This window comes from Setaria viridis, chromosome 2, assembly GCF_005286985.2.
Source record: "Setaria viridis chromosome 2, Setaria_viridis_v4.0, whole genome shotgun sequence".
In the NCBI taxonomy this organism is placed as follows: domain Eukaryota; kingdom Viridiplantae; phylum Streptophyta; class Magnoliopsida; order Poales; family Poaceae; genus Setaria; species Setaria viridis.
In genome coordinates, this window is record NC_048264.2 from 33,049,909 (window position 1) to 33,060,893 (window position 10,985).

At 47.3% G+C, this 10,985-nt stretch overlaps 1 protein-coding gene across 1 annotated transcript; it reads left to right on the top strand.

Annotated features, from left to right (window-relative positions):
• Positions 1-8,845: 8,845 nt before the first annotated feature.
• On the top strand, positions 8,846-10,514 carry LOC117843192 (E3 ubiquitin-protein ligase ATL6). Its single transcript, XM_034723750.2, has one exon. It carries the CDS (start codon positions 9,043-9,045, stop codon positions 10,237-10,239), a length of 1,197 nt encoding a protein of 398 aa, XP_034579641.1. The 5' UTR covers positions 8,846-9,042; the 3' UTR covers positions 10,240-10,514.
• Positions 10,515-10,985: the final 471 nt, after the last annotated feature.

The window sequence follows — 10,985 nt, forward strand, 5'->3', positions numbered from 1 at the left end:
GAAACCACTCACCTTCGTGTGAGCTATGCTAATTTGGTCCTGTTGAGTGGTTAAATCGGATGAAATCCGACGGCACATCGAGTTAACTTGATTAAGGCATGAGTGTCGCGTGTGAAGTGACTTAACTGTGCTTTAGTTGAGTTAATCCGAGGTGTTCCGCCACAATAACCCTCCCTAATGAATCAACACCTTAGCCAAGGCTACTACTCCAAGAGGACCGGGCTATACCCCAACACCTTCCCCCTCCTTGCCCTTTCGGTAAGACTACTAGTCAACTATATGTCTAATTAATTGGCTAAGATCAGAGCCATATGATGTTGCGGTTGTACTATTTTCTTGGGTGGTTCCCATGTTCCAATTAAAATAAATGATCTTGTAATTAACCAGGTATAACAACAAAGAAAGTCATCATTAATATTCTCAAAAAATTATGATGTTACCATCCCATAGTAAGCAGCTAAGCATTTCTACCCAACAAGATTTAAAACCAGTATTCAAGGGTCAGGGAAAAAGATTAGGTAAGTCCTTAATAGGTATCCTGTCAAATTATGCAATACTGAAAATAGTAAAATGAATTAATATGTTGTTATCGGGACGAAAAAGAATATGAAGGGGGAAGCCACTTGCCTTCCTCGGCAAACTGTAGAAGAGTTTCTTCTAATAGCTGCTCCGGGCCTTCCTCGAACGGCACGTCGTCTACATGATCACACAAGCAAAATAAACAATAAATAAGAAACAATACACCAAACACTTTAAAAGACTTAAAACAAACTCCTAGAACTAACGTTCATGCAGAGATGATCGCGTGAACGTGAGAATACGCTGAAAATGGAGTTAATAAGAAGATATGGCTTAACTAAGCTCTAGGGACTTGTTGGTAAGGATTAGAAACTTCCAAGGGCATAACTGCAAGAAATCGAGGGCTAAAACATAATTACGTATATAAACCGAAGGTTTAACGTGCAAAAGAGCCAAGCTGGACGACAGGTTCTATTATCCAGAAGCTCGAGGACTACAGCGAAAGAAAATAGGACCTAAATCTAAAGATTTTTGAACTAATCTGAACTGCGGAGCAAAAAGTAAGAAGTGCAGGGGCTTAAATGAAAAAGAGGTGAGCTTCTTCTTCCTCACGCCAAGGCTCTAGCCGGCTCTAGTAGCGAAGCTCGCCGGCGCTCCGGCATGGCAGAGCCCTAGGCGGCTGGCGCATGCAGCGGTGGAGAGCGAGGGGAACCCGAGGGGTTGCTCACCGGCGGTGGCAGCGGGCAGAAGCGGTCGGACTTGGCCTGGCGGCGGAGGGCCGGACGAAGGTGGCGGCGGCTCTTAGTGTGAGCGGCGGCTCCAGTGAGAGTTGGCGGCGGGAGAAGGGTGGAGGAGCATAGTTGAAGGCGGGGGAGGTTTTATAGGGGCGAGGGGGAAGCGAAGGTGACACAGGTGGAAGGGGAGAAGGCAAGAGGCGGCTGGCCATTGATGGCGGCGGTGGTGGTGAAGCGGCAGTTACGGGTGGGGACAGGAAGCGAAGGGGCGGCGGCGTGCGCGTGGGAGGCGGAGGGACGCGGGGAGGGTGAGCGTCGCGGATGCGGGAGGCCGAGCAGCACAACACACGGGGTGGTGCCGGCCGAAGGTAGGGGGTGGCCCTGACGGGTGGGGTCACCCTGTCGGTGAGGAAGAGATGGGGAGAGGGGAGGTGGGCCGGGCTGGCGGAAGGAAAAAAGGGCCGGTGGCCTGCTGTTGGGCTGGGCCAGAAAATGAAAAAGGAGGCCGGGATGGGTTGGGCTAGAGAAAGAGGAAAAAGAGGTTGAGGGGGTTTTCTCTTCTCTTTCTCTTTTTTTTTAAATTTTGCAAACACAACTCAAATAAAACCAATGCAAACGAAATGCATGCATCAACCACTTATTGATTCTAAAGTTATTTCAAGTGTTATTTAAATTATTAAAGGCTGAGATTTATTTAAAAAATTTATTAATTCCTTAGAAATCTAGATCGACACAAGCTACTTACATTGTTGTTGTGATGGAATTTTGGGTGTTCACATAGTCCTTATCCTTTTTTGAGGTAAGCTTCAGATGTGTTTCGTAAGTTTTATAGCTGTCAGCCTGCATGAAACATAATTCATGAATAATTACGAACTTTAATGGCAATGATTGTAAAATAATAATGTCAATAATTTTAACAATATAGGAAATGCCCATTGTGTCAAGCATTAAGCGTGGAAGCATTAACAATAGGGAGCTTTTCTTCTCCTCCTTCCTGATTCCTCCTTTTCTTCCTCTTCCTCTTCCTCATCCATATTTTGTTAGGGGGGAGGGGGGCTCCAGCCCCCTGCTGCCATGCTGGATCCGCCCCTGGGGTGGAGGCGTGGAGCTAGTTATAGCATTTCTGATGCAACCATGATGCAGCTGAGCCCAAAATTAAGCAACGAATTATATAAGAGCATGCAGATGCCCTTTTTTTTTTAACCAGAAGTTCAAGTAAGAAGAAATTAAGGTGGAGCCAACAAAGCATCAGCTTAGTAGCATAAACAGAAATAAAAGAATGAATGCATCTAGGATTCTACGGATAGGAAAGGATGGAACACATATTCTACTTAAATGCAATCAACAGTATTGTTCCATACCCCAATGGAAACATATGAGACCATTTCTTGAGCAAAATAGGCATAATTGCTGTGCTGGCCAATAGTATGGCACAAACATAATCAGCAGCTGTGCTCATGGACTGTCTAATGAGTAAGGGTCGCCACTGCCATATATATTCAGAAGCATGTGGCTTTTAGAACCTTACACCTACTGAACAGTGAACTATATACTTACCTGTGTTTTCACAGGAAAAGAAAATCCTTTCATGTATCACCCTTTCTCTCCTGTGATATAGGTAAGAGCCGTAGATAAATGTGTTCCTTTGCTACGACAAAATGCCAAAATTTCATCTAAGAAGAAGTGAGTATGAAAGGAATTGTACAAACTTTTAACCCATACTTCACAAAGGATTAGATTGGCTAATCTAATAGCTCAATGCAGGAACCTTTCGCTGCAAATGTATACGATAGTCCTGAAGGTCTGAATAGCCTATATGATGCTTCTGTTTCTGTAATTCCTATTGTCTTCTGTAAAGAAAATATTGGCTAGGTAGCTATCTCATTGTTCAATTGATTGTTGGTACACAATTTTTTTTTTTGAGCAATCTACCAACATACTTGGTGGTGGTGCTGCTGTGTGCTCACCAATACGTAGTAGAGTCAGCCGATGGTGGGGGGCATTTCACCGAACAGGTGATCGACACGGCGGCTACAAGGATGGTGGCTTGGTGGCTCTGATCGACACGGGAGCTCATGGGCCGCCATTACTGTGGCTTGTCGCCGGCGCCGCTCTGAGTCTCTGACCATCACCCTTCACCAGCCGCTGGGGACCCCTCAAATTGGATCCTCTTGCACTGCTTGTTCTTTGCCGTTCCCCATGACGGGCCCAATCGTAGTGACACTAGTGAGAAATCGCATAGCGCGGTAGCCGCTGCGTGCGACCGAGCGAGGACGACTGACTATACGCAAACTATTTGTCGTCTGAGGATCCTGCGTAGACCGGTGGCGTGAATGCGGCCCAATATTTCATTCAAAGCTGTTGCTACTGCGGGCTTTTCGATTTGGTCTTTCTTTCTCACGGCCGAAAATGTTGGTGCCGGCCCAAATCTAGCTGCTGTGTTAACTGACGACGTGCATCGAGCCTAGCGGTAAGGCTTCGGTTTCTTCCTTTTTTTTCGTTTTAGTTTTTTTCGGTCTTTTCATTTTTTTTCTGTACGTAATTTCATTCCGTTCTTCCTTTTACCTTCCGTTACTACATTCTTTTTTGTTTTTGTTTTTGTTTTTGCTAATATTTTTATTATATCTTCTTTTCTATTTATTTCCTTCATTTTCTCTCTTATTACCTGATCTAACTTTTCTTCTAATCCATAGATCCATACGTCACACCTTTGTTTTTTAGAAATTTTAGAGTGCTTGAAAAAAATGAGAGTCGTCCATCTGGTGAAATTGAACGGTGGAAACAAAGGAAGTACCATGAAGTACCAAAAGAGAAGTACCAAGAAATACCAATTTGGTGGGACCAAGCACAAAAATAGTGAGAAATTACTATAATGTCCTTTTAATTATGTGTAAATATATTTAATTTTTTTTAAGAAGGATGAGAAATGAAAGTACCTACAAGTACCATGGTACTTTAGAAGCATTGTAACAAAGCTCTTTTTTTTCATTTCTCATCTCTTTTCCTTTCCTTTCACTTTATTCCTATTTTATTCTTCTATTTTATTTCTAACTCTCTTGTAGATGTTCCTTCTCGGTATGCTATTTATCCTTTTCATTCATTTCACTCCTATTTTCTTCCTTTATTTTATTTTAATTTTATTTTTGCGATGAAAATAAATTTATTCATTTTTGTAATAAATTATTCATCCCGTGGATATATTTTTCTCCTAAAAGAATAGTTCGTTCGTATCATGGACAATTTTTTTCTCAAGTATAATAATTTGTTCGGGGTGTGGAATCGTTTTGTTCAATTTGTATATTAATTTGTTCGTGGTTCGTATGCATTTGTCAAATTGATATTAATTTGGGGCTAAAACTGGTGACATCAATTTCTCTGTAACGGAGCTGCGAGTTGTAAATGTTGTGGCTGCTCCGTTTCTTCTTTTCTGCCCTACGTACCTGCTCTTCTCCACCGATCAGTTGCTCTGTAGTCTGTATAAACGGTCAGGCTTTCTTTCCCCTTGTTCCCGTAAGCAGATCAGGGCTATCACCGGTAGTCCGGTATCATGCGTCGCAAGAAGCCTAGCAGAACAAACATCGCATACGCGTGCGAGCGTGCGTGGCTATCGAAGCACATGCATCACCACCGGACCAGAGCGCGTGGCCGTTAGCGCGAGCAGCCGCCTAGGCGGCGCGCGCGACAGAGCAACCCCGTGAAGACTTCCGTTGCAGCAACCGCCCGGGCAGGACTGATGACGCGACGCCGGAAGAGTCTCTGGTGTTGCTTTCACCACAGCCGCCGGCTACCGCCCGCGCGCGTACGTGGCCGGCTGCCGTTCTCCGCCCCAGAACGGACCAGCTGCTTGCCTTCCCTCGCTTGCCCCGTCGTCAACTGCCTCCAAATCTCTCCAAGGTCCAAGCGTTTATCGCTTCGAGAGGTCCGATCCATCCCGGTTAGGCGAGCTCAGCTTGACGAGGTCAAATCCATCCTGAGTGGAGTCAGGTCAAAACTCAAATATCTTTTAAATACTTGGCGCTTACAATTTCCATGAATATGTGCTGCAGGCCGGATCAGTGACTTGTATTTGTATAGTACTCCGTACTTACTTAAGAACACTTCTTATACAGCTAGCTACGCAGGATAGGTGGGACTAATTCCGATCCCTTTCGTTGGTAAAAAAAAAATAAATTGTTACATAGTGATATCAGTTAGTGCAAACACAGGCGTTCTTGGTGCTTACTGCGTGATTTTGACCGAATGGACCCAACGAGTGCATGCCTATGCCATCAAGCAAAATGATCGGCACCACATGGCCCACATCAGGACGGCATGGCGCGTAGTTGAGAAATAAGGAAACTCTTGTATTCCAGCACAGTTCATGAGTTCATCATGTTATCCAGACTGAGAGGCAAATATGCTCATCTAAGACTCTCACTATATACAGATGATGCGGTAATCTTCATCAATCTGACAGAAGCTGATGTTCGCAACACCAAGGAGCTACTAGACAAATCCGACTGCATCACATAACTAAGCACCAACATTCACAAAAGTTCGGTGGCACCCATACGCTGCAACGGGATCGACCTAAACAACATCCTCGCTCCCTTCCCGGCAACCAGAACCAACTTCCCGGTTAAATACCTTGGACTACCTTTATCTCTGGGCAGACTACAGAAGATTAACTTCCAGAGTTTATCCGACAAAGCGAACGCACGTTAGCGAGCTGGGTCGACAAACTACTCACCCCATCGGGAAGAAGAACTCTAGTCCGGGTTGTATTATCCTCACAACCGATCTATTACCTCCCCGCCCTAAATGCTCCAGCTTCAATACTAGAAGAAATTGATAGACGACGAAAACGCTTCTTATGGACGAGCACAGACCAAATTGCGGGTGGAAAGTGCAAAGTGGCATGGCCCACGGCGTGCAAACTGACCAAGCTGGGTGGATTAGGGATCCTACACTTAAAGAAGTTTGCAAGAGCCCTCCGACTCCGCTAACTTTGGAATGAATGGAAGGAACCATGAAAACCATGGCCCAGCATGCCAACTCCGTGCAGCGAAAAAGACAAGGCTTTGTTTGCGGCCGCAATAACCATCACTCTAGGTGATGGGGAGAAGACCAAATTCTGGGAATCGGCGTGGTTACAGGGGGAGGCGTCGAAACACATTGCACCATTAGTATATAACATCTCAAGAAATAAAAAACGGATGGTCAAGAACGCCTTAGCGAATGACAGATGGATATTTGACATAAATGTGGTCAATTTATCGTCGACAACGCAACTTACGGAATTCACTATCCTTTGGGACCGAACGAGAACAGTCCAACTAAACACGGGCGTGCCAGACTCCATAACATGGAATCTTACTCGACATGGCCTGTACACGACGGCATCAGCATATAGGGCGCAATTCCAAAATGCAGCACCATCCGACATGGAGCGACTTATCTGGAGGACGTGGGCGCCGCCAAAGTGCAAATTTTTCTCATGGTTAGCCTTCCAAAACCGGCTATGGACAACAGATCGCCTAATTCCGAGAGGATGGCCGAATCAAAGAGTATGCATGCTTTGCCATATGCACGATGAAATTCTGCTGCATCTACTAGCAAACTGCCGCTACACAGTTCAACTTTGGGATAAAATTTTCGAGTGGACGGCCACCCACGTACCACTCAGACGGGATTGGTCTGCTTTTTCATCCGTCAGCGAATGGTGGACGCAATTAGAGTCTATAACTGGTGCGCCTCTTAAGGGTTTAAGATCCCTTATCCTTCTTGTGTCATGGGAACTTTGGAAGGAGCGCAATGAAAAAGTTTTCCAGCGGAAGTTTAAAAGTTTGGACCAACTTCTTCACAAAATCAAGGAGGAAGCACGATGTTGGATTTTAGCAGGGCAAGTCACTTGGGCGAAGAGTGATCGTTTTGTAAAAGCAAAAACGCTTTATTTTTGTACAGTTTCCTTTTTTTTCGCCCTAGGTTTGTAACTTCCTTCTCTATTAATTAATACATCTCTTCACTATTAATTAATACAAACACGGCAATTTCTACCGGCGTCACAATTTCAAAAAAAAATGAGTTCATCGTGCCAGTTTAAAATATGAATAATTCGCCGGTCATGCCTTGGTATTCTAGAAACTCGCTTGTCAAACACTCAAAGAACCTTCTTCGTTCTCGTTACAACCATTGACTAATAACCAGCAGCCTTGAACGGCAATTCGTTAGGATAAACAAGCAAAAGCCTGCGGGTGCAATGCAACTGCAACCGGTCAGTGATGACCAGCTGCTCTGGTCAGCTAAGCCTGAGCAGGTAGGCAGGTAGCTCCAGGAAATGGAACGGAAAGGCAGACCAGGAAGAGGACAAAGCCAAACAAAACTCACGTGCTGCCGCGCATCTCCGCCAATCCTTCGCTAATCGCATTCGCCTGAGGCAGGAAGGCTTATCAGATTCCCCGCCTACCCGCACAAATTTATCTATGTGCATCCACTGGGGTTTTCGAACATTCCTCCACCACTTTGCTTTGAAGCGACATCATCATTTTGCGACCAGGCGGGCATTCATTTGTTAATACTAGTATTGGTTACGAACATCAATCAGTTCCGCACATTTAACATGATGAAATACGTTGTCCCTTTCGCGAGGAAACATAATATAGTACCAAAAAGCTATGCCTTCAACCCACCTCCAAGTCTACTGTAACATTGTTGCCTTAAGATTTTTGCACTTTTTTTATTAAAATTATACTCCCTTCTAAAAAAAATTATACAAGTATGTCGTGACATTTAGGCCAGTCTCAGTGATGTGTCATGGGGGTTTCATGGGTATTAAATCCTATGCCACATCAGCAGTTTGATAGCAATATTTATAGAAAAACATATATTTTTATATACGTTCTCCTTAAATAGTCATTATGAGTACTTCTTTTGGTTATAAATACATATCCATTAGAATTTCGATATGTCCTCAAATATAATATACACTTTGACAGCAATATTTATAAAAAATATATTTTTCTAAATGCAAATATATATGTTGTGAAAATTTTTAGAACGAATCTAGTAATGCTAATTTTGTATTGTCCATCTATATAAAATCCAATAAATTCATAGCTAAAGATAAAATGCTTGATTTATGACACGGACTTATATTTGTGATGGGAATGACGGGCAAGAATTGGAACAAAAAAGAATGCGCATGGGGCAAGAACAACTAGCATGGATATGGAGTGGGTAATCATGGCGACACACACGGTATTTGAATTCCATAATTATGTTTATGGACTAGTGGTTATTTAAGAAATCATATCCAAGATAAATAACACAAAAAGCCCATGATACCACATAAACAAAGCTTATCAACGCACTTTACACTTTGGTCGAAGCTGAGGCTCACAACCTAATTGTACATTATGAGCTACCCTTCAGCTAAATTGTATAGTTTGGCCAAGTATTTTAAGATGGCATGGGTCGCTGTCGCTGAGAACTGAGAAGCATGCTAATGATCCGGTGGCGGAGGGTCGGGGGAAGACTGTCCAATCCAACCCCCTGTGCTCACCCGGTTGGAGTCCTGACAGCGACTTCTTGTTAAGAAATGGGATCTATATCATTTCGCTCTGCTTTCTCGCAAGCTAAGCTACAAACGTCGCCGCCCGTCCGCAACCTCCCGCTCTTCCTTCTCGCATATAAACGCTCGCGCTCTCCCCTATAGTTGCCGTCTCTCCTCCAAATTGGTCTCGGGACACACTCCCCGACCCCCACAACCCCACCACCGTCGCTCCATCGTTACCGCTCAGCACTAGTGCCAATGGAAACGACACTCCTCCGTAGCAATGGCCGCCTCCTTCCCCTCTTCCTTCTTTTGCTCGCGGTCGCTGATTTCACGGCGGCGCAGGGGCCGCAGCAGACGAACGGACAGACGCCCTACACCAACTTCAGCCCGTCCATGGCCATCGTCATCGTGGTGCTGATCGCGGCCTTCTTCTTCCTCGGCTTCTTCTCCATCTACGTCCGCCACTGCTACGGCGACGGCTCGAGCGGCTACTCCGCGAGCCCTGCCCCGAACGGCGCCGCCGCGCGGTCGCGGCGCCAGCGCGGGCTCGACGCGGCGGTGCTCGAGACCTTCCCCACCATGGCGTACGCCGACGTGAAGGCGCACAAGGCCGGCAAGGGCGCGCTCGAGTGCGCGGTGTGCCTCAGCGAGTTCGACGACGACGAGACGCTGCGCCTGCTGCCCAAGTGCTCCCACGTGTTCCACCCGGACTGCATCGACACCTGGCTCGCCTCCCACGTCACCTGCCCCGTCTGCCGCGCCAACCTCGTCCCGGACCCCAACGAACCGGCCGACGACGACGCGCCGGCAGAGCTGCCGCCAGCTCCCGCTCAAGAATTGCCGTCGCCCGCGTCCGCGCCGGCTGCTCCCGCGGCGGTGGTCATTGATGTGGAGGAGACGGAGGAGCAGAGGATTATCAGAGAGGAGGCCGACGAGTTGATGCGCATCGGCAGCGTCAAGCGCGCGCTGCGCTCCAAGTCCGGCCGCGCGCCAGCGCGGTTCCCGCGCTCGCACTCGACGGGGCACTCGCTCGCCGCGGCGGCGTCCGCCACCGGCAGCGCTGCCGCCGAGAGGTTCACGCTGCGGCTGCCCGACCACGTGCTCCGGGACCTCGCCGCGGCGGGGAAGCTGCAGCGCACCACGAGCCTCGTCGCGTTCCGCGCCAGCCGGGGCGGTAGCACGCGCCGCGGCGCCAGCGTCAGGACCATCGGCGGCGAAGGCGGCAGCAGCCGCGGCGGGAGGAGCATCCGGCTGGGCCAGTCCGGGCGGTGGCCGTCGTTCCTGGCGCGGACGTTCTCCGCGAGGCTCCCCGCGTGGGGGTCGCGGTCGACGCGGAGGGGCGTCGAGGCTGACGGGTCGGCCAAGGGCGGCAGGGCGGCCGGCGCCGCCGGCGCAGGCGCGAAGTCAGTGGAATACGACGACCAGGCGTGCGCGGCGGGGCAACGTGTTTGACGCAGCTTGCTCTGTCGTGGTCAATCGGTAGCTGCTAGGAAACTCTCGGTGCTTTCGTCGCCGACGTGGTAGAAACATTTTTTTTTGGCATTTGAATTTTGGAAGGAAAGAGCTTGGTCGCTCCTTCTGGACGCGTGTTGTATTCATTTTTTTTTACACAAAAAACCTGTAGATATAATGGTATACCTGACCTGAATGGCTGAATGGCTTGGAGCGCAGGAAACTTTCCCTGTTCCTGTAGAGTTCAGAAATGAAATCATCTTCTTTCAAATTTATCCATACTTTCCTGTAAAATTCATGTATATGACATATCATGCTGGATTGGTACCTTTTTTCGTCCACTCGATCAATCAAAGGACACAGGAATCATGTGATACGGTGACAGAGACAGAGGCGCCAAATGATTCTCACCAAGCCTGTACATGGTCTCAAACCAACCACGCATGTTTTTTCTAGAAAGTTCCTTCAAACATCGTCCGATCGGTGCACGGCCGCCTAATGTCAGCGCCACCAGGCTCGGTGCACGCATGGTTGACAACAAAATGTACGTACTCTAGAAACGGATGCGTCGATGCGTCAGGCCGTGCATCATCATCATCAGACACTGTGATCGTTGGTCTGTGCCTGGCTTTGCAGGCGACTCTGACGTTTTGCCTGAGGAGACGGGAAAAGAAACCTCGATTATCAGTAAGGATGCAAGGGGTTGCCTTAGTTCATTTGCTTTCTATTTTCCTTTTTTTTAAAAC

Excerpts from the sequence above, each read along its gene's own strand:
- LOC117843192 (XM_034723750.2), top strand. The coding sequence starts at position 9,043 with ATGGAAACGACACTCCTCCGTAGCAATGGCCGCCTCCTTCCCCTCTTC.